The sequence below is a fragment of the Megascapheus bottae genome, chromosome 1 (genome assembly GCF_031878675.1).
Source record: "Megascapheus bottae isolate mThoBot1 chromosome 1, mThoBot2.hap1, whole genome shotgun sequence".
Classification (NCBI taxonomy): Eukaryota; Metazoa; Chordata; class Mammalia; order Rodentia; family Geomyidae; genus Megascapheus; species Megascapheus bottae.
The window spans coordinates 26,468,063-26,490,819 of record NC_143509.1 but is presented as its reverse complement, the minus strand read 5'-3'; the positions used below and the strand labels follow the sequence as shown (position 1 = coordinate 26,490,819).

General features: G+C 48.6%; 2 protein-coding genes and 2 non-coding genes across 6 annotated transcripts in view; 3 read left to right on the top strand and 1 right to left on the bottom strand.

Annotated features, from left to right (window-relative positions):
* Pwwp3a (PWWP domain containing 3A, DNA repair factor) overlaps positions 1 to 5,668 on the top strand; it is a 28,494-nt gene extending 22,826 nt beyond the window's left edge. For all 3 annotated transcript variants that reach the window (XM_090339395.1, XM_090339386.1, XM_090339404.1), the window contains exon 14: positions 3,674 to 5,668. In XM_090339395.1, the coding sequence (XP_090195521.1) occupies positions 3,674 to 3,731 (58 nt within the window). In that variant the 3' untranslated portion in view covers positions 3,732 to 5,668. The remainder of the gene's footprint in view (positions 1 to 3,673) is intronic.
* A 3,697-nt stretch (positions 5,669 to 9,365) lies between these two features.
* Trnaf-gaa (transfer RNA phenylalanine (anticodon GAA)) lies at positions 9,366 to 9,438 on the bottom strand. The gene has a single exon. It is a non-coding gene; the product is annotated as a tRNA-Phe (tRNA).
* Positions 9,439 to 9,526: 88 nt separating this feature from the next.
* Ndufs7 (NADH:ubiquinone oxidoreductase core subunit S7) lies at positions 9,527 to 22,128 on the top strand. The gene is made up of 9 exons (XM_090339374.1): positions 9,527 to 9,613; positions 9,734 to 9,915; positions 13,567 to 13,603; positions 14,553 to 14,621; positions 14,878 to 14,995; positions 17,305 to 17,484; positions 17,564 to 17,610; positions 19,326 to 19,414; positions 21,967 to 22,128. The coding sequence occupies exons 2-9, from the start codon at positions 9,900 to 9,902 to the stop codon at positions 22,062 to 22,064; spliced, it is 654 nt and encodes a 217-aa protein (XP_090195500.1). The 5' UTR covers positions 9,527 to 9,613; positions 9,734 to 9,899; the 3' UTR covers positions 22,065 to 22,128.
* Trnan-guu (transfer RNA asparagine (anticodon GUU)) lies at positions 9,568 to 9,641 on the top strand. Its single transcript has one exon. It is a non-coding gene; the product is annotated as a tRNA-Asn (tRNA).
* Positions 22,129 to 22,757: the final 629 nt, after the last annotated feature.

Below are 22,757 nucleotides of genomic sequence, written 5' to 3'. Positions count from 1 at the left end.
TAATGTGCTTTGAGCAAATAACATTTTTTTTTTTTTGTTGTTGTTGTTTGTTTTTGTCACTTGCTCTTAGTGGTCTAGCCCGTCACACTCTGTTCACAAATAAAAGTGCCTGTGGCTTGAGGGTATGGCCCATGCCCAAGGTTCTGTATTCCATTTACAGCATAGTCCTGGGAGGGAAAGCTGGGTCAAAGAGCATCCCCCTGGTGCCCTCTGTACCCTCCATGGTGCCAGCCACCCTGTGAAGTCTGCGATGGCTTAGCTGGCCAGGAAACCCTCTCATGAGCTGCACTGGATGATGTTTAAGGGTCAAAAGTCTTGGGGCGTGAACTCAGGGCCTGGGCTCTGTCCCTGAGATTTTGCGCACAGTTCTCCTTCTGGTTTTTTGGTGGTTAATTGGAAATAAGAGTCTCACCGATTTTCCTGCCCAGGCTGGCTTCAAACCATCATCGTCAGATCTTAGCTCCCCGAATAGTTAGGATTCCAGGTATGAGCAGCCAGTGCCCAGCCGGAGCCCTTTATTTATTTATGTTTGTTTGTTTGTTTGTTTTTGTCAGTACCAGTAAATACATTCTTTGAATCTAAACTGTGTCTTTCTAAATGTAATGTTATCATTATTGTTAAAGTGATGTATAGAGGGGTTACCATTTCTAAGTCAGTTAATGAATACATTTTGGGGGGGATGTCACCCCTTCCATTGTTTCCCCCCAGTTTTGCCCTTCTGTCCCTGTCTATAAGTTAGTTCATTTTCCACGTAGTGTCTACTGCATAGCACAACTGCGTTTGTTCAACCTTCCTCCTCCTATTCTGCCCCATCCTCTGTCACCCGAAAAACAAAACAAAACAAAACAAAATACCATCAACAGCAAAAACCCAGGTTCCTTTATTGTTTTGAGACAGTTTTCTCTGTAGCCCCAGCTGGCCTTGACCTCTGTCCAGGTTACAGATGTGCAGCTCTACTGTGCATGCCTATCCATGCCATAATCTTTCTTTCTCTTGATTGCTTACTTTTCTCTTCTTTTCTCCCTCCCCCCCTTTCTTTTTTTTCTTTTCTTTGCCAATCCTGGGCTTGGACTCAGGGCCTGAGCACTGTCCTTGGACTTTCTCAAGGCTAGAGCTCTACACTTGAGCCACAGCACCACTTCTGGCTTTTTTCTATGTATGTAGTACCGAGGAATTGAACATGGATCTTAGTACATGCTAGTCAAGTGTTCTATCACTAGACCAAACTCTTGGCCCCTCCTTCCCCCCTCCTCCTTCCTTCCTCTTTCTTCCTCTTATTTTCTCTCTCTCTCTCTCTCTCTCTCTCTCTCTCTCTCTCTCTCTCTCTCTCTCTCTCTCTCTCTCTATCTCTATCTATCTATCTATCTATCTATCTATCCATCTATCTATCTATATACATATGTTGGTCCTAGGGCTTGAACTTAGGGCTTGGATGCTGTCCCTAAGCTTTTCCACTTAAGGCTAATGTCCATCTGAACCACAGCTTCACTTCTGCACTTCTGGCTTTTTGGTGACTAATTGGAGGTGAGATTCTCACAGACTTGCTTGATTTTTTTGATCCCCAAACCTTAGTCTTGAGTAGATTATAGCTTCCAGGGATTTTGGGTATTTTGTTTGTTTGTTTGTTTTGTACCCATACTGGAGCTTAAAATAAGGGTCTTCTGGTCTGCTTTTTCATTTATAGTGGAGAGCTCTAGCACTTGAGCTATTGCCTCAAATTCCAGCTTTTTGCTGGCTAGTTGGAGATAAGAGTCTTGCTGTTTTGTCTTGCCTTTTTATCTCTATCCTCAAATCTGAGCCTCTTGAATAACTAAAGATTCCAGGGGTAAACAACCACTGCCCAACTCCATACTCTTTTCTAAAAAAACAAAAACAAAACAAAACAAAACATATATATCCATTTCTTAAATTGTTATTGTAAAAGTGATACACAGAGGAGTTAGTTACATAAGTCAGATAATAGGTACAGTTCTTTTTGAGCAGTGTCACTTCTTGTCTCATCTTCTCCCAGTTTTTACTTCTGACCCCTCTCCCCACAAGTTGCATAGTTAATAATTAAAAAATTTTTTTTTGTTTAGCCAGGCTCAGTGGATCATGCCTATAATCCTAGCTACTCAGGAGGCTGAGATCTGAGGCTTGTGGTTCATAGCCATCCCAAGCACTAAAGTCCATGAGATTTGAACTCAGGCCTGAGGCACTGTCCTTGGTGGATACTTTTTGCTCAAGGCTAGCGCTCTGCCACTTGAGCCACAGCACCACTTCTAGTTTTTTCTATATATGTGGTACTGAGGAATCGAACCCAGGTCTTTGTGCATGAGCGGTAAGCACTACCCAAGAATGTGAGACTCTTAAATCTCCAATTAACCACTAAAAAGTGGGAAGTGGGGCTGTGGCTCAAGGGGTAGGGTTTTAGCCTTGAGCTGAAGAGCTCAGGGATTGCACCAAGGTGCAGAATTCAAGCCCCACGACCAACAACAACACAACAAAAATTTTTTTTAATATGATGTAAAAATCAATGTTAATAAATTCTTTAATTAAAAAAACCATGTTTAAAGCCTGGTACAAAGCCACGCATGGCGGCTTATGCTGGGGGGGAAAAAAAGCCAGGTACATGCCTGTAATTCTGACACCTAGGAGATAGAAAGGCAAGTGGATCAGAAGATCCAAGTTAGCCTGGGCTACTTAGTATGGCTCTTGCCTCTCCCCTTGTCACCCCCCCAAAAAATTTCTTTTGATTGTAAAGTTGAGCAATAATTCAATGGTAGGTCATGATTCAATCCTCAGCATCACAAAGAAAGGGACAGAGGATTATGGCAAAATGCATGTAGCCAAAGGAAGGTAGGAAAGGGAAAGGGACAAAGGGAAAGGGAAAGGGAAGGAAAGGAAAGGAAGAATAGGACAATGCATGAGAGGCCTTGCTTGGCTACCAATAGGCTGTTGTCTTGCCCTTACATTTCCATATATGTGAAGCAGCTCTGATTATAATATTCACCTACCTTAAAAATCTACTGTCTTTTTTTTTGGGGGGGGTGGTCTTGGGACTTGAACTTGGCCTGGGTGCTGTCCCTGAGCTCTTAAGCTCTAGGCTACTGCTCCACCCCTTAGCTGCTGTACCTCTTCTCCTTTTCTTGTGGTTAATTTGAGATATGAATCTCACAGTCATTAATGCCTGGGCTGGCTTTTTTGTTGTGGTGGTGGTTTTTGGTCCTGTGGCTTGAACTGTGGGCCCAGGTGATATCCCTAAGCCCTTCGGCCCAAGGCTACCAACATATCCCCTTGAGCCACAGCCCCACTTCTGTTTTGTAGGGTTAAGTGGAGATAAGAGTCTCAAGTTCTTTTAGTGCCTTGGCAGGCTTTGCACTGAGATCCTCAGATCTCAGCCTCCTGAATAGCTAGGATTACAGGCATGAGCCACTTCACCCAACCAAAATCCACTGTCCTTATGTTGACATGTGCAGGGTGGTAGCAAGTAATGCATTCTCATTCCTGTACCACCATCCCAGCTTCATCTCCAGAACTTTTTCATTTTCCCAAACCAAAACATCCCCTTAGACACCAACTCCACGGTTTCATTCTCCTTTAAAAAAAAAAAAAAAAAAGGAAAAATATATATATACACACACACTCAATGAATCATGACTAAAATGATCCATCGTCTTTTTGTTTTCTGAAGGGAAAAAGAAATATTTGATAACCAGCTCCTAGAGGAGAGGAATCAGCGCCGCTGGTGATGGAGCTGCTGTCCCCGGGTGGCCTGCTGTGTCTCGCCAGGCTTGTGTGCGGGCTCCGAAGTTAGTAAGAAGCCCGGCCGATGGACGTTCTTCTTGCTCCTCTCGCTCTTCTCGTGTTGTTCTGGAATGCTCTGGAAATTAGGAGGCCCCAGGGAGTGGGTTGTCTATGCATCTGTCATCCCTGAAGAGTCAATTTCATTAACACACCAAAAGCTAGCTATGTCTTTTCCTGGTGGTTTTTAGAAGATGCATTTCCTGAAAGGTTGCTTTTGATTATCTTTTTTTTTTTAAATTTCCTGCAAGATTGTTTTTTTGTTTGTTTTGTTTTTTTAAGAACATAGCTCTCGTGACCATATAGTTGGATATGAGGTGTCATATTTGTGTCTTATGTTCCCTGTTGCACCCAGCATTCTCCAGGAACTTCTAAAAAGAGTGTGCAGTGAATATATGGCTCACTCTGTAAGCACTGATGTGTTCTCTGATCTTGTTTTGTTTTGCTTCCTTTGTGTGTGTCCAGCCCGTGAGTTCTGGCACCTGCGCTGCCCCCTCCTGCATGCTGAGCAGGAAAAACGTCTTTGTGAGAGGCGGAACCAAAGAGCTGCAGCTTCATGTTGCAGCGTGTGTGTGGGTGTGGCATCCGTCTGTGTGGAGGGATAAAGAGATACATTACCCAGTGGACTCTGCATCTGGCCCCAGGAGGGCAATAACAGTGGGTATCTAGACACCAGATGCCACATGCAACCTCCCTATCTTGATAATCTACCTGGACAGTAATGGTAAGGGCCCAGTGTCTCCTTAAGAGTGTGGGCCTTCTATATGCAGAGATAAATAAGTCCTTTGTCCCGAAGGCTAGCACAGTGCGTGGCCAGCAGAGCCAGGCTAGCCAGCTGAGTGTCCCTGCCCTGGATGGAAGGGTAAGCTTAGCCCTGCCATTCTGGAGGTGCTTGTGGTCTGGTCATTGTTCGCAGTTGTGACAATTTTGTCAAAGTTAAAACTGAACACCAGTGAATTATTTATTTTAAGCTAATGCCTGAGGCTCTGTGGGAGTAAATGTTGGCCAAGGGTTTTTTCAGATTGTGACATGAGATGAATTTGAAATCAAGATCAAGTCCTTCCAGGCTAGAAGCCACATATGGGTGTGGTCACTTGGTTACTTGTTTCCTTTCAGTTGCAAGCTTTGGGGAGTCCTGGGTTTGCAGTGGCATTTTCCCCAGTGTTCCCCTCATCCAGATGATGGGCACCATCAAGGAGCAAGACCAGAAGGTAGTTCCTGTGAAGTGATATCCCAGAAAACCATATGGAGCAGGGAAAAGCGTTGAAGGTCAGGGTCTCATTGCCGTGAGCCTTTCCAGGGCCTGGCACAGGGATATGGCTTTGACTGGGGCTAGGGGTGGGGGTGGAGTGGGGAGTGGGTACAGAGAACCTTTCAGAGGCCATTTGGATTGTATTTTATATTGCTTAGAAGGAAATGGAGCTGCAAGGCTTTGTCCAGCTCTGATGGTCCTGCCTCCTGTGTCCACCATCTGTGGAATTTTACGTCTAGGGAAAGAACACAGTATCTCTGGGCATCTGGTCCCCCCTTGTACATGGAAAGCCAGCTTTACCCCTCTATGCCCTCCCCTCCTCTCAGGAGGGGCCCCCTGGTATTACTGGATCAAGTACTTTCCCTCTGCCGTGGGAAAGCTTGCCCAATAGCAGCCATGGCTGAATCTGGAGTTTCCCATCGGCGTTGCCTGGTAACCAGCAATGGCCACATCAAATACACGGGACATTGGGGTGGCTGAGAAACCTGTTGGGGATTGCGGAAATGGTGTCTGTGTGTGAGAGTATCTATTGTTGCAAAGTATTTTTATACATGTGCTTTTATCTGTGCCGACCTTTACTGTGTCCTGAGGGTTGGATTGTTCAGCTATTCAGATAAATTAAAAGCCTTTTCAGAGCCATGGCTTTTCTTTTGGAACCCCTAAACTACATGGAGGGGGGCCTTGGGCCATTTCCTAGGAGAATCTGCCGGGCCTGACCTCCCTCTCCTCCCCCCCCCCCCACCCATTCTGCTGCCCCTAGCACAGGGCTTTGATTTGTTCTGCTCTGCTCCAGAGATACCTATGGAAGCTAGTCACTTGCCAGGAAAGACCAGAGATGTCCCCCCACAACTGCCTCAGCCATCCTGCTCCCCCTCTTTAGTCAGTTCTGAGGGTGTTTCAGAACTTGGCCTGAGGTAGCTGGGGTGGGCTGCTTTCAGGTATTCTCCACGTGGAGGATATTTATTCCCTAGAAGCTGTCCTGGGGTCAGGTCGGGGCTTCCCTCGGATCACATAGCTATCAGACTTGACCCTAACTGGGTTCTGGTGGCTCACACCTATAGTCCTAGCTACCCAGGAGGTTGATATGTGAGCCAGGGCAGGGAAGAGCATCAGACTCATCTCCAGTTACTCACCAGAAAACTGGAAGTGGAACTGTGGCTCAAAGTGGTAAGTGGGCCCACACTCCTAAGGAGACACTGGGCCTTACATTACTGAGTTCAAGCCCCATGACTGACAAAAGAGAAAATACCCACAAAACCCATGTCTCCCTATACCCTCAGCATGTGGGCTCTGGGGTGGGTTTTCTGGGGTAGATGTATTGGCACTGCAGGGTCCTTAGCAGCATCCCTGATCTCTGCCAATTCATGCCAGGGAGCTCCACAGTCTTCCAGATATGCCAGAAACTACTGAGGTCTTGTTGGGTTCTTCTGTTCCTCTCCTGGCACCATGTCTCTGATAATTCCCCGATTGGAGGCCAGTATAGCGCCATCTACTGTCAACTTCGGGACTTCCCACCCGTCACTCAGGCTCCCTTCCCAAAGGGAAGGATGGTGCGAAAGAATGGAAGTTTCCTCACAAAAATACCAACATACTTGGACAGGAGTAGACAATTCCCCTCAAATGTACTTCGGTATCCAGCATGTGTAAATACATAGTTCATGGAAACATGCTCCAGAAACCACAGAAAACCCTGTCTGTATGGTGGGAATCAGCTTTAGACCCGCCTATGTATCCACAGTTCTGCTCTCCTGCCTCTTCCCTACCCACCCACTCAGTTTCTGATCTGTGTGCTCCTCCATTCCCTTCCTACTCCTCCCTCGATAGCACCTGCTACAGCTGCTAGTAGGCTCCCCACTCAAGTTGACCACCCATGTTCCCAAGCACCTGGCTTCTTCCCTACCCTATCCATCGGACATAGCCAATCTACCCAGCAACTAGCCAGCCACACTGCCCACACCTCCAATGCCCTCCCCCCGTCACTCCAGAATGTAGTGTTGAAAAATAGCATCTCTGTCACAGTGTCCATACATTAGGGTTCAAGAACAGATAGGCTGGGTGGTTTAGGGATCTCCAGAGGGTATAGTCAGGTGCAATCTGGGGTGCAGAGGGGCCTCACTTAAGGGTGAATATAGTACCTAAGTACTTGGATGGCTCAAGCAAGGCCTTAGTTCCCCTTGACTTGGACCTCTCCATGGCTGGTGAACTTCCTGCTTTGCTGGCCCACACCGGCCCATTCCTTTCATCCATCCCTCAAGTCTGGTGCCTGATAAAGGACTGTTTCCTATTTCTCAATCCCAATAGTTGAATTCCTGTAATCAGGTTTATTTATTTTTTACCAGCACTGAGGCTTGAACTCAGGGCGTGGGTGCCATCTCTGAGCTTCCCCCTGCCCCACAGCTCCACTTCTGACTTTTTTGATGATTAACTGGAGATACAAGTCTCACAGACTTTTCTTGCCTGGGGTGGCTTTGAACTATGATCCTCAGATCTCAGTCTCCTGAGTATCTTAGGATTACAGCCATGGGCCACCAGTGCCTCGCTTGGACTTTCTCACAGCTCGTGATCTAATATGCTTATGTTTTACCATGAGACAGGCCTTTGGTTATTTGAGAGATGAAGTCTCAGACTTTTGTGCCTGGGCTGCCTTTGAAGCCTATATCGCAACCTTCTAAGTAGCTAAGGATCATAGTGTAAGCACCAGTGCCCAGCAGGCCTGGGTAACTGTAAGGAAAAGAGACTTACTTCTCATAGTACTGAAGATCCAGGCAGAGCAAACAAGTGTCTTTGCTTTCAAGTACAGGAACAATGGCAGAACCTCTTGGTTGCTATGTGCCCCACTGCTAAACTGTACCCCAGTCTCTTATAAAAACACTAATGCCCAGAAGGGGACTCTTTCTGACTTTCTGACTTTCTTCAACACCAGAAACAATGTGGTTTGGGGGATCAAGTTTCCAGCATGTTAATTGTAGGAGACCTTAGGGAAAAATCCACATTGGTATAAAATGATTCAAGAGATGGCTTACACACACAGTGTCTCTGAACAGTCTCTGTATCTTTTTGTAACACACTAAATACTTACATTCTTTCCTTTTTGGCAGAATTGGAGTTAGAACTCAAGGCCTTTTTTTATTGTTGTTGTTGGTCCTGGGTCCTGGGTACTTTCTCTCAGGACCTGTCCCCGAGCTCTTTCATTCAAGGCTAGCATTCTACTGCTTTGAATCACAGTGCCACTTTCAGTTTTCTGGTGGTTAATTGGAGATAAGAGTCTCATGGAGAGCCACATGTTGTGGCTCATGCCTGTAAATCCTAGCCACTCAGGAGGCTGAGATCTGAGGATCTCTGTTCAAAGCCAGTTCAGGGCACTAAAGACCCTGAGACTCTTATCTCCAATTAACCTCTAGAAAACGGGAAGTGGTACTGTGGCTTCAGGGGTAGGGTGGTAGTCTTGAGCTGAAGAGCTTAGGGACAATACCTAGGCCCAGAGTTCAAGCCCCATGACTGACAAAAAAAAAGAAGAAAAAAAGTCTCATAGAGTTTCCTTCCTGCCTGGGCTGGCTTCAAACCAGCATCCTGAGTAGCTAGGATTACAGGTTAAACCACTGGCACATGGCAAGACTTTTTTGTTGAGCATACTTACTATACAGGCACCTATCAGTTAAGCCACACATCTAGCCCATACATTTTTTTTTTATATACCACAGTTCAGAAATTCTTGAGAGCCATAGCAAATGTTTTGTGTATCTGCCAGCATTTCACAATCTTTTCAGCTCAAATCCCCATCTCCCTCTTCTCTCCTGTAAGTTGTCCATCTCAAGTTCATGCCTGGACTGGGTGACAAGACTGCCCTCCCCCATTCTCTTCCCCTGCTTCTGACCCTCAAGAAGCTGGTGGATCCTAAGGGCCTGGCTTTCCTTCAACAGTGGGACCCCAGCACCACATAGGTATTTAACAAATACCTGGGGTGGTCCTTAATAAACCATCTTCTGGAGCCTCAGTTTCTCCACTTGTAAAAAACGTTCAGAAAAACATATCCTGCCAGATGGAGGTGATATACAGCAGATAATTTAAATTCTCATTTGGTAGTGTTAGGTTTGATAGAATATTGGTTCCAGCCCTACCAACTTAAAACAAATAAAATTATCGGGCTAAAGGAATAAAGAAATAGCCAGAATTTTAAGATCCATGTACATACTGGACTGGGAGAGAAGAAAACTTGGGGACGCTAGAGGTATGAGAAAGGGAGACTGTGGGGATTTGTATAGTTATCCATCAGTACAAGGATGTGACCGCCTACAGATGAAGTCAGACTTGTGCCAGGAGCCAAAACCCCTGCCGAAACCCGGGATCGAACCAGGGACCTTTAGATCTTCAGTCTAACGTTCTCCCAACTGAGCTATTTCGGCCTAGCACCAGGGCTTGCATTCTTCCAGACTCCGCCCCGTTCCTCGCCGCTGCGCGCAGGCGCGGTTCGTTGTGCATGCGCAAATTGAGCAGCCCTGGTAAGGCGTCTTTGGAAGGGCCGTAGGTGTGCCGTCTCTGTGGCGCAATCGGTTAGCGCGTTCGGCTGTTAACCGAAAGGTTGGTGGTTCGAGCCCACCCAGGGACGCGCCTTTTTTACCCCCCCGCTTCTCGAAAAGAAGAAAACTAAAAATTGTTTTGTTGTTGCTGCCCTAAACCCTACGTACTTCTCGCTGCCAGGGCACAGAGACGCGCGGCTCAGCGCGGGCACGATCGCTGCCGAAGAGCGGCGGAACGACGGGATCTGGGCTCCGGGTTCCGCCGAGCCCTTTGGGAACCAACGCTCGCGAGACCCGGAGCGCTAAGGACGACGGACCGCAGAGGTTGTCTGAAGGCCGAGGCCAAGATGGCGCCGCTGACTGGTGAGCGTGTGGGGCAAGATCGAAGGCCAGGGGTCGGGGTTGGCGCTGGGGACCAGGGCACGCCCCGTGTCAGGTAGGGCCTGCCGGAGAGCCGGCCTAGGTCAGGAGTCGTGGGGACATCGGGGCTCGGGATCCGGACCCTGCGGGACGAGCGCCGGGGGCCGGAGTTAGGGTCTGGTGGGCTTTCACGGTCAGGGCGACGCCTCTTCACGCCAGCGCTTCTCCCGCGACGGAAGGACTTTTGTTACAACGACTGTTTGCAGTAGGGGAAACTGAGGCCCAGAGCGCAACCCCTCCCCAGCCGAGGACCAGGACCAGGACAGGGCTGGAGATGCTGCCCCTCGAGCAGGCGGGAGAGTGGCACGGAGCACGCACCCCACCTGACAGCAGTCAGACCCACAGGATGACCTTCTAGAAGGTCCGGAGAGCACTGGGCAGAGAGCCAGGCTACTCCAGGCCCCTTCCTCCACCTTCTCCCCCGACCCCTGGATCCACATCAGGTGTCTCGCACATGCCCACCCTCCGGACCCCTGGACCCCTTGGGCCTCAGGTGAAGCCTTCTGACCCCTTCTTAAAGTTATTAGGGACCTGAAATAAAAGTGGTACACTGGCTAAGGAAAGACAGTTATCAAACATTCATAGTATTAATACACGAGTTGCAGGGCAGGTCTCACTACAGTATGGGGTTTTTTTTGGTGAGTTTTTTTTTTCTCTTTTTGTATGTTTGTTTTGCCTTTTTGTTTTGTTTTGTTTTTTTTTTTTGCCAGTCCTGGAGCCTGAACTCGGGGGCTGAACACTGTCCTTGGGCTTTTTCTTCAAGGCTAATGCTCTACCACTTGAGCCACAACACCACTTCCGGCTTTTCTATGTCTATTGTACCAAGGAATTGAACCCTCGTCTTCAAACATGCTAGGCAAGCACTCTACGACTAAGCTAAACTTCTGGCCTGTTGCCTTTTATCGGTGTGATGTATAGAGTGGTTACAGTTACATTTGTGAGGTATTGGTTTGCTTTTTGGGGGGTGCTGGGTTTGAACTCAGGGCCTGGATGCTGCTCCTTAGCGTTTTCTGCTCAAGGCTGGCTAGTTTCTACCACTTTGAGACACATTTCCACTTTCAGCTATTTTGGTGGTTAGTTGAAGATGATTATCTCATGGACTTTTCTGCCTGGATTGACTCCAGACAGTGATCCTCAGATCTCAGTCTCTTCTGTAGCTAGTCTTATAGGTGTGAGCGGCAAGCACTAGGCAACAACAGGCGTGATTTTGAAGTCACCAAGAGTGGAAGGCACTGATTTGTGGGTTAGGACAACCCCGGCCTCTCTGGGAAGAAAGTTCCAAGTTAAGCTTATGTGTTTTGTTGCCTATGCTCAGAAGTGAATGAAAGGCCAGTAAGATCATTGTGATAACAAAACGTTTATGTGCTTATTTCTCTGTGCAAGTTCATAGTTTTGAATTTTCATGAGTAGCAGCAGCCCTTTGTCAAAACTGTCCATCCCAGGATCCTGTGTGGTAATTTATACATGTGATCTCAGCTACTCTGGAGATGGAGGTCAGGATCCAGACCACTTAGGGTGGCTAAACACCTGATCCAAAGCTAGGTGTGTTTTGGGTTTACTTGTAATTTTCAATATGAGTGGGGCTGTGGCAGGAGGAGTCCTTAAGTCCAAGAGTTTGGGATCAGTCTTGGTAACAGAGTAGGACCCTTGGAAAGACCTATTTCAAAAAGAAAGAAAGAAGAAGAAAAAAAACTGAAACTAAAGGCAGGAACCAATGGTTTGTGCCTGTAACCCTAGCTACTCAGGAGGCTGAAGTCTGAGGATTAAGGTATAAAGCCAGCCTGGATAGAAAGTCCTTGAGTTTCTTATCTCCAGCAAAAGTCTGAAAATATGGCTTGAGTGATAGAGCACCAGCCTTGAGTGAAGTGCCAAAAGAGAGCAATAGGCCCTGAGTTCAAGCCCTAGTACTAGCAAAAAGAAAAGAAAAAAGTCTGGTCAGAGCTGCTTAGCAACACGTTTACTTGGCTGTGAGCTTATTCAAGGCACTCTATTTTTAGGAAGGGAAACCTCTGCCCAGGCAGAGGCAGCTTAGTATGCAAGAGTCTGGGATTACCTTTGGGCTCAGCCTTAGACCTGCCAAGAAGTAGGCCATAATCATGACCTTGGGAACAAGCAACACTGGGTCAGGCTGAGGCAGAAACTAGGAGGAGGTCGGAGAGGAAGAAGCTCTGTGGATGGCAGCTGCTGGCCCCAGAGGGGGCTTCACTCCAGCCCCCCCCCCATCCCCATCGTGCCTGGATTAACATGTTACCTCCAATGGGACAGCTCAAATGACAGAAATTCATCATCTGCCCAGGATCAAGATATTACAAGGCTCAACTTGTAAACATTGTCCCCCCCCCAGTGTTCTCCGTGTGTATCTCTTTGGGTCTCTTCATCACCCTGTCATCTTTATTTATTTTTGTAGCGTTAGGGTTTCTTGCACTTGGTACTCTATCACTCGAGTCAGGCCTGTGGCCCTTTTGGTTTTAGTTTGTTTAGATCTCAAGTGCTAGTTTTGTCTGGCCTCAAAATACAATCCTTGCCTCTGCCTTCCCAACAGCTGGAAACACAGGTATGTGCTACTATACCCAGTTTTTCTGTTGTTGTTTATGTGTGTTTCAGTTTTATGTTCTGCTTCAGTTTGGTTTTTGAGGGTTCCTGGAGTTTGAACTCATCACCTTATACTTTATCCCTTATGCTTCTTCACACTCCCTAGTCATTTGTTTTGATTGTTTTTGGATGGAGTCTCAGGATTCTGGGGGTGGACGCCCTGGACACTCTGCCTCGGCATTGTCCCTGAGCTCTTTTGCTCAAGGCTAGTGCTCTACCACTTGAACCACAGCCTCATTTCCACCTTTTTGGTGGTGAATTTGTGATAAGACTCTCATGGACTTTCCTGCCCTCGGCTGGCTTTAAATCATGATTCTCAGGTCTTGGTCTTCTTTACAGGTCTCACTGCAAATCCTCTCCGCTTCCATTGTAGCTAGAATTACAAGTTGAGGTCTTGCTTTTTGCCTGGGTTGGCCTGGATCTCCATTTTCCACTTCCCTTTCTCACACTTTGTGAGACGCTATTTCTAAACAGTCCAGAGTGCTGGGGCTATGGCTTAAACATGTCTACAAGGGACACAGTAGGACTCAAGTGTCCCAGTCCTGGCCACTCTGCTGCCTCTCATCCCTCAGGTGCTCACACCTGCAGTCGTAGAGGAAGCAGGCAGCACATCAGTGCGTGTGACAAGAGAGAATGGGCACCGAGATCCAGAAGGATGGCAGGCTGGTGTGGGCCTGATGCCCTGGGCATAGGAGTTGAAATCGGCCCCCAGAAGAAGGCATCAAGTGCCTGTGAATGTAGAGCCGAGTATTCCAGTCAGTGGGAATCACAAGTGCCAAATCTCTGAGGTCGACTCAGAGTTCTACAAGAAGAAGCTGGAGAAGGGAGGAGTCATAGGAGAAGGTGGCGTGGGTCTAGTCTGGGTTGAAGTAGATAAGAGACAGAGTGCGGGGAGGGCCTGCCTGGAGAGGGCGGGGCCCAGGATTCTGGGGATGACTGCCAAGTCCTGAGGTGGACACCTGCTGATGAGTTCACTACTCCTACCTCTGGTTCTCTCTCCAGCTCCTGGCTTGCTCTGCATCCGGGCCCTCAGCCTGCGGTGAGTACCTCACAACCTTTAGCAGCCCTATAGAGCTGGAAGGGGCCATGGCAATGATGGACAAAGGAGACACTTGGTAAAGCCATTTAGCAAGCTGAGGCAGCGCAGGGCTCCCTGGGGATAGGCTATGGGTCAGCAAAGGCTGGCCACCCTCAGCTCCCTCACTGCCTGTCTTAAGCAAGGTGAGCTGCAAGTCCTGGCCAGCCTGGGTCACCCTGTGTCAGCCTCTTTGTGACTTAGACAGGGTTGTGAGAACCACTCAAATGTCCCTTCCCCCAGGGCCTGGAGTTTCCTTCTGTACATAGTTCCAGAGCCATCCTTGCCCAGACTAGCTTGTCCATTGACAAGCAGGTGGGTCCTGGAAGAAATGGTTAAAATTTACTCCAGTGAAGTACCAGTGGCTCACAGCAGTATCCCAGCTACTCAGGAGGCTGAAAACTGAGAATCAAGGTTCCAAGCTAGGCAGGGCTGGAAAGTCAGTCTTCAGTTAACCACCAAAAAAGCAGAAGTAGAACTGTGGCTCAAGTATTAGAGGCTAGCCTTGAACAAAAAGCCTCATCAAGCTGAGCATTTGTGGCTCACATCTGTAGTCTTAGCTACTCTGGAGGCTGAGATTTGAGGATCGCAGTTTGAAGCCAGTACAGGCAGGAAAGTTTGTGAGACTCTGATCTGCAATTAACCTCCAGAAAACCAGAACTATCCTTGAGAGGAAAAAGCTTAGGGACAGTGCCCAGGCCCTGAGTTCAAGCCCCATAACCTACCAAAGAAAAGCCCAAAACCTATGCCCTTTTGAGGCATGTGATGGCCACTGGACTCTGGGGAATCCAGCCAGTGGCCTGAGATTGAGAATGGGAACAAGTGGGGAGGGACGGTCAGCTGGGGAGAGCTCTTGGCCAAGGCTCCAGGAAAGCCACGGACAGCCACTGAACCTCCATCCATCTCTGGGCAGATCCAGCGCAGGTGCCGCAGTGCAGGCACGGGGCGTCCATCAGAGCGTGGCCACCGAGGGTCCAAGCAGGTAGGCCAGCCTTTGGGAAGGGGCCCCACCCCCTGCCCTGTCCCTGCCTCCCTTGTTGGCTATTTTCATGGGGTTGCTGGAGCCTGAGTCTGGGTGTTGACCTGTTCAGTTCTAAGCCTTTGCCCATGCCTACTTCTCTCCTCCTCGGGGGAAAGCTACTGTGGACTCCCCCTGCCCAATAAGGAGTGGGTCAGCACTCACCTGCAGGCTTACCTGGCTGGCTCACACCTACTGTGTCCTGTGTCCCTACATTCAGTACCCAGCCTGCTGTGTCCAAGGCCGGAGCTGTGGCCCCCAAATACAGCGATATTCCTAGGAACCGAGGCGAGTATGTGGTGGCCAAACTGGACGACCTCATCAACTGGGCGCGCCGGGTAAGGCCTGTGTGCCTCCTGACCCCCTGTGCCCATAGTCCCTCCCTCCCCCCTAGCATAGAGAGCAGGTGGGCTCTCTGGGAGGCCTCTCCTGTACCCCAGGTTGGGGTCCTCCAACCTCCCTCATCCCCAAGTCCTGTCCTTGCTCTGGCAGTCACTGCTACCAATCTCCTGCCCCACCTCTTACTCCCCTGAGCCCAGTGTGATGACCCCACCCCCTCTAGCTTTTCTATTCTCTGTGTTTCTCCTTTGTGGTAAAAGATTGATTGATTGATTGATTGATTGTACTGGGCCTGGTGCCATATCCCTTGACCCATTGGGTTTTGTGTGTGTGTGCGTGTGCGTGTGCGTGTGTGCCAATACTGGGACTTGAACACAGGGTCTGGGTACTGTCCTTTAGCTTTCTTGAGCAAAGCTGGTGCTCTCCCACTTGAGTTACACCTCCACTTCTAGCTTTTTGTTGGTTAATTGGAGAAGAGTCTCATGGGCTTTCCTGCCCAAGGCTGGCTTCAAACTGCCATCTTCAGATCTCCGCTTCCTGTGTAGCTAAGATTTCAGGCATAAGCCACCAAAGCCTGGCTTAAAAGTAACTTTTTTTTTTTTTAAACCAAAAGAATCATGCATGCTGAAGTTGAAGTCATTCTCAGTAACAGCCTCCCCCCTCCTTTTTTTTTTTTTCTTTTATGGTGGCACACAGCAGTGTCTGTGTTATGCATTCCTCCAGGTCTACAGAGTAATCTCTACACCATGCATTCCTCTTCCATGCTCACATCCAGCTGTCTGGCTTCACAGTGCTGGGTAGCGCCAGGTGGTGACAGCCCAAGTGTAACAGTTGTCCATTGTCAGACATACTGATAGGCGCTGCTTTTGCCTCTCTGCATTGTGCCCAGTGTACTCATGGTCACCCTGCACTACCAAAGAGATGCCCACTGTGGGAACCACAGCCAGGATCTGGCCACCCATGGCTCAGGGATCAGTAGAGGCCTTTCCTGTTTTTTGGGTGCTGGGAACCTACATGTGCAGGCTACAGAGGCCACTTCTAGTTCTCAAGCCCAGGTACAGAGTGAGTAGGACCTGTGGGGGACTAAGAAACTCCCAGATGAGGGAAAAAGCAGAGCAGCTGGGGGATCCAGAAGGCTCCTGATGAATCGGTTCTTGTGCTGGCCTAGTAGTCTTAGGAGCAAGTTCTGTGGGTACTGATAGAACGGTTCTGCAAGGTACTGCCTCTACAAGGCAGGCCCCTCGTCCCCTAGGGGTCTAGACAGCACCTACAGTCCCAGTGTCTAGAGCTGCACCTCCCACACAGCTACTCAGTGTGGCTCGTGCCACTCTCCTCCCTCCCCTCCAGTGCCAGTCTGGTTTTGAGCTCAGGGTCTGGGCACTGTCCCTGAGCTTTTTTTGCTCAGGCTAGAACTCCACCACTTGAGCCTCAGCTCCAATTCTGGCTTTTTTGATAATTAATTGGAGGTAAGAATCTCACAGAGGACCGGGAGTATGGTCTAGTGGTAGCGTGCTTACCTAGCATGCACAAAGCCCTGGGCTCAATTCCTCAGTACCACATACACAGGAAAAAGATGGAAGTGGTGCTGAGGCTCAAGTGGTAGAGTGTTAGTCTTGAGAAAACTCAAGGACAATGCCCAGGCCCTGAGCTCAAGCCCAGGACTGGCCAAAAAAAAAAAGCATCTCACAGACTTTCCTACCCAGGCTGACTTCAAACCACAATTCTCAAATCTTAGCATCCTAAGTACCTAGAATTACAGATGTGAGCCATCTGTAATGGCTCACTTCTTTTTTTTTTTTTTTGCCGGCCATGAACTCAGGGCCTGAGCACTGTCCTTGGACTTTCTCAAGGCTAGAGCTCTACCACTTGAGCCTTAGCACCATTTCTGGCTTTTTTCTATGTATGTGGTACCATGGAACTGAACCCAGGTCTTTGTGCATGCTAGGCAAACACTACCACTAGGCCAAACTCCAGGCCCCTCAAGTTCACTTCTAAGCCACCTCAGGGGCTTGTGTGTTTGGCTGTTGCCCCTAGGAAAAAAGCTGGTGGCTTTCTTTCCTTTTTTTGCCAGTCCTGGGCACTGTCCCTGAGCCTCTTTGTCCTCAAGACACTTGAGCCATGCACCACTTGTGATTTTTTTCTGAATAGTTTATTAGAGCTAAAGAGTGTCAGACTTGTTTGCTGGCTTCAAACTGTGATCTTCAGATCTCAGCCTTAGGGTTATAAGGCTGAGCCACAGTTCCCAGCAGTATGACCTTCTTCTCAAGTGAAGTTGTGAACCCAGGCCTTTTCTACATGAAACCCCCAGAGCTCACTGTGGCCCATGACCTTTGGCCTGGCCTGCTGTGCCGTAGAGATGATGCACATGGCAGCACCCCGCTATGACATGGACCGGTTTGGAGTGGTCTTCCGTGCCAGCCCACGGCAAGCCGATTTGATGATCGTAGCTGGCACACTCACCAACAAGATGGCCCCAGCACTCCGCAAGGTAAGCCTTGTCCCTGCCCAACCAGCCAGCCCAGGTAACTGACCTGCTTGCAAACTTGGAGACGCCATGTTTTTTCTAGGTCTATGATCAGATGCCGGAGCCACGCTATGTCCTGTCCATGGGGAGGTGAGTGCCGAGCCGGATCTTTCCCTTCCCCACGCTTTTCCCCCGCTCACAAGTCCAGATATAGTTGACATTCAGGAAAACAGCAGTAACAGAACTGGGTGCCTGTGCTATCCCCAGAGTGATTTCTTCTGGCCTCCCTTGGCCCAGGCTGCAAGCCTCAGTCACCTTATTCTCCCTCCCTCTCTCTTACAAGTTTGAGGGCCACATCACCGCCAGAAGACGAGCATATACTCTCCATCTTTCTTTTTTTTTTTTCCCCCTCTCTCTCTTTTTTGGTTAGTTCTGGGGCTTGAACTCAGGGCCTGGGCACTGTCCTTGGGCTTTCCTCAAAGCTAGCACTCTACCGCTACCGCTTAAGTCACAGTACCACTTCCAGCTTTTTCTGTGTCTGCGATACCAAGGAATCGAACCTAGGGCTTCGTGCATGGTAGGCAAGTAGTCTACCTACTAGACTACATTCCCGGCCCCGCCCCTGCTTTTCTTTTTGGTGCCAATGTGGGACTTGAACTCAGGACCCAGGTACTGAGCTTTTTAGCCGCAAGGCTATTGCACTGCTCCTTAAGCCACAGCTCCACTTCTGGCTTTTTGTGATAGTTAATTGGAGATAAGAGTCTCACAAAATTTTCTGCCTGGACTAGCTTTGAACCATGATCCTCAGATCTCAGCCTTCTAAATAGGGTTATAGGCATGAGCCACTAACGTCTTTTTTTTTTTTTTAACTTGCAGCCTTTATAGTTGAACTCCCTGTATTACTAAAATCTGTATAGTCCGGTTTTTTGTTGTTGTGTTGAGATTGAATTCACATAGTTCAGCCTTGCCTTTTTTCCCTCGGGTAGAGGGAGGGCGGATAAAGTGTGCCAATACCTAGACTTGAATTCAAGGTTTTGTGCTTTTGCACTCTTTCTGCTCTCAGTGGTACTCTACCACTTGAGTCTCATTTCCAGCCCAGCATCTTTTTTGCTGGCTACTTGGAAATAGAATCTGTTGGGACCTTTCTACCACAGTTGCCCTGTGGCCTGAGACTTTGTCCTTGGCCATCTCTGCTGATTAGGGGCTTTTCATTTAGATATCTTTGGATCCCACATGCCCTAGCCTCTTTTACATTTCTCGGCCTCATGTTTGATTGAACCCTATCCATCTCATGGCAGGTTCCACAGGTCCATTTGTTGGCTACTTGACTGCAATGTTGATTTATCTGGCTCTGGTCTTTGCTGACTACCCAAACCCCTTTTGATATTAGAAATAGACAGCATGAGGCTGGGAGCATGGCCTATTGGTAGAGTACTTGCCTACCATGAATGAAGCCCTGGGTTCAATTCCTCGGTACCACATTACACAGGAAAAGTCAGAAGTTTTGCTGTGGCTCCAGTGGTAGAGTGCTACCCTTAAGAAAGCCAAAGTAAGCTGGGTGTGCAGTAGCTCACGCCTGTAATCCTAGCTACTCAGGAGGCTGAGATCTAAGGATCAAGGTTCAAAGCCAGCCCAGGCACAAAAGGACCTGAGACTCTTTATCTCCAATTAACCTCTAGAAAATGGGAAGTGGAGCTTGGCTCAAGGAGTAGGGCGGTAGCCTTGAGCTGAAGAGCTCAAGGACAGTGCCCAGGCTGAGTTCAAGCCCCATGACCCACAAAAAAAAAAGAAAGAAAGAAAGAAAGAAAGCCAAAATAGACAGCAGGGACTGCAGTGACTGAACCAACCCCACTGTGTCTTCGCAGCTGTGCCAATGGAGGTGGATACTATCATTACTCCTACTCAGTCGTTAGGGGCTGTGATCGCATTGTGCCTGTGGACATCTACGTACCAGGTGAGCTTGGGCCCTCATGACTCTACAGAGAGATCCACCTCCCTCAGGCCCGGCCCCCACCTAGGTGGAATGGAATGGGCAGTACTTGCCAGCTGTAAGCTACATACAGCTCTGCCCAATTCAAAATACCATAGCTGGGCACTGGTGGCTCATCACCTGTAATCCAGCTACTCAGAGATGAGATCTAAGGATCACAGTTTGAAGTCAGCGAGAAAGTCTGTGAGATTCTTACCTCTATTTAGCAGAATGGAGATGTGACTCAGGCAAGAGTACAAAGCCCAGAGTTCAAGCTCCGGTACGAGTGCACACATGCACAAAATGTAGTTCAAGGCCTAGGAATGTGGCTTGGTGCTTTCCTAGCATGCATGAAGACCTGGGTTCAATTCCTCATTGCTACATAAACAGAAAAGGCCAGGGGTCGGGAGTTTGGCTTAGTGGTCGAGTACTTACCTAACATGCAGGAAGACCAGATTCCAGTCCTTGGTACGGTATACATAGAAAAGCAGAAGTGGTGCTGTGGCTCAGTTGATAAGAGTGCTAGCCTTGAGCAAAAGAAATTTAAGGACCGTGCTCAGATCCTGAGTTTAAGCCCTAGCACTAGCGGAAAAAAAAAAAAAAAAAAGCAGTTCTAGAAATCAACAGAATAGAAGGCTGGGCTGAGAACACTGCTGTGGTCCTTATCTTCCGAAGGGCTCCATTAAATGTCCACAAGGCCAGCATGAGCTTTAAGTGTCAGGAAAGGCAGTAAATGATAAAATCTTCCAGTTCTCTCCCACAAAGCCTTTGTACTGTGCCAGCACAGTATTATCTGGAATTCACATTTCCCTGGCCATCCTTTATTTGAAGTGGTGGCTTGGTGGACCCCGCTCATGTGGTCCCAGCAAGCCTGGCACCTGGTGGGAGCCTGCTGGGGTATTTGCCTTGACAGTGGTCAGCAGGGTTAGCAATCGGAGCCTGTGCTGTGAGCAGAGGACAAAAATGCCAGTTCTTGCTCTGGCACTGTGCCCAGTGGCAAGACAAATTTTCCATTGAATGATGATGGCTCGTTGGAAACAAATTGTTTGGAGTTCTGTGCTAAGACCTGTTCTCTGACACAGGGGGCCAGGGTGGTCCTGTCTGGTTTTCAGCTTTCCCAGCAATGTAGACTGAGGGGTACTGTTATGGGACTTGGCTTCCTTCTACCCTATCCAATCACAGCCTTGCTACAACTCTCTTTCTCTTTCTCTCTAGCTCTCTCTCTCTCTCGCTCGCTCTTTCTTCCTTTCTTTCTTCCTTTCTTTCTTTCTTTTTTTCTTGTGCTACAGCTTGAAATCAGGGTCTGGTAACTGCCTCCTAGCTTTTTTTTTTTTTTTTTTTGCCAGTCCTGGGCTTGAGCTCAGGGCCTGAGCACTGTCCTTGGATTTTCTCAAGGCTAGAGCTTTACCACTTGAGCCTCAGCACCACTTCCGGCTTTTTTCTATGTATGTGGTACTGAGGAATTGAACCTGGGTCTTCATGCATGCTAGGCAAGCACTTTAACCACTAGGCCAAACTCCCGGCCCCCTCCTAGCTTTTTTTTTGCTTTTGTTTTTGTTTTTGTTTTTGCCAGTCCTGGGCTTGAGCTCAGGGCCTAAGCACTGTTCTTGGACTTTCTCAAGGCTAGAGCTCTACCACTTGAGCCTCAGCACCACTTCCAGCTTTTTTCTACATATGTGGTACTGAGGAATCGAACCTAGGTCTTAGTACATGCTAGGCAAGCACTCTATCACTAGGCCAAACTCCCGGCCCCTGTTTTTATTTTTTTGCCAGTCCTGGGTCTTGAACTCAGAACCTGGGGTCTGTCCCTGATCTTCTCTGGGCTTAAGGCTAGCGCTCTACCATTTGAGCTACAATACCACTTCAGATTTCTTTTTTGCCAATCCTGGGACTTGAACTCAGGACCTGAGCACTATCCTTTGGCTTTCCACAAGGCTACTGCTCTACCACTTGAACCACAGCATCACTTCCAGGTTTTTTGTTTGTTTTTTTGTGTGTCATGGGGCTTGAACTCTGGGCCTGGGCACTATCTCTGAGCTCTTCAGTTCAAGGTCACAGCCCCACTTCCTGTTTTCTAGAGCTTAATTGGAGATAATAGTCTCATGGTCTTTAGTGCCCAAGCTGGCTTTGAACCTTGATCCTCAGATCTCAGCCTCCGGAGTAGTTAGGATTACAGGCATTGAGCCACTGCCCAGATTTTTCTTTGTATGTGGTACTGTGGAATTGAACCGAGGGCTTCATGCATGTTAGGCAAGCACTCTACCATTAAGCCACACTCCCTGCCTGCTCAGCTTTTACACTCAAGGCTGGAACCCAACTACTTGGTCATACCTCCACTTCTGTTTTTCTTCCTCATATTGGTATTTAATTGAAGGTAAGAGTCTCATAGACTTTCCTGCTTGGGTTACCTTTGAATCACACTTGTCAGCTCTTAGCCTCTTGAGTGGCTAGGCGTAAAGGCATGTAAGGGACTTAGACAATAAAGGGAAGTGGTAGCCTTGGGTACAGGAGGCACACTGAGATTTTGGTACCCACAGGCTGCCCCCCAACCGCAGAGGCCCTGCTCTATGGCATCCTGCAGCTGCAGAAGAAGATAAAGCGGGAGAAGAAACTCAGGATCTGGTATCGAAGGTAGTGCTGGCCTGTGGCCCATGCTACTGCCCTGAAATTGTGAATAAATGCACCGTAAGCCTGCCTGAGCCTGAATCCAGGTGTCCAGGGAGTGTTGGGAATTTGGGTGTCCATGAGATGAGGGAGCACTGGGTCCTGGCGTCCTGCCTCTAGCCAAGGGCTCTTACTGTTCTATGGACACCAGACTTGGTCATGCGCACCCTGCCCAGTCTCTTCCTGAGAAGGCACAGGACAACAGGAAGCTGGGAGCCCTGCTGCAGTCTCCCTCGCAGGCCCATTTTCCCTGCCCACACCTGGGGTTCCATCGTTCCCAAGCCGAATTTGGGGCAGTGGAGACCCTAAGGAGCTTCAGCTAGAATACACCAAGACAGGCCCAGCCGAGCCCCCAGGGGACCATGCACTTCCAGGGCTACAGGAAGACCTTTCTTCCTTCTGACCTGGCACCCTTGGCCAGGGCCTCTAGACTCTGCCCTTTGTAATCTATCTGTCCAACATTTGGTTACCTTGGTTGTGTAGACCACATAGTTCTACAGTGTCTCAGGGACAAGTCTGATGACTACCCAGCCCAGCCTGAGCGCAGCGTTTAGGAAAAGACCACACTGAAATGAGAAGTTTCACAAAGGAAAGAAGCTTCACCGGGATTTAGGACCCAGAGTCTGCAGTTTGGCATTTGTACTCATGGAGGGAATCAACAGAT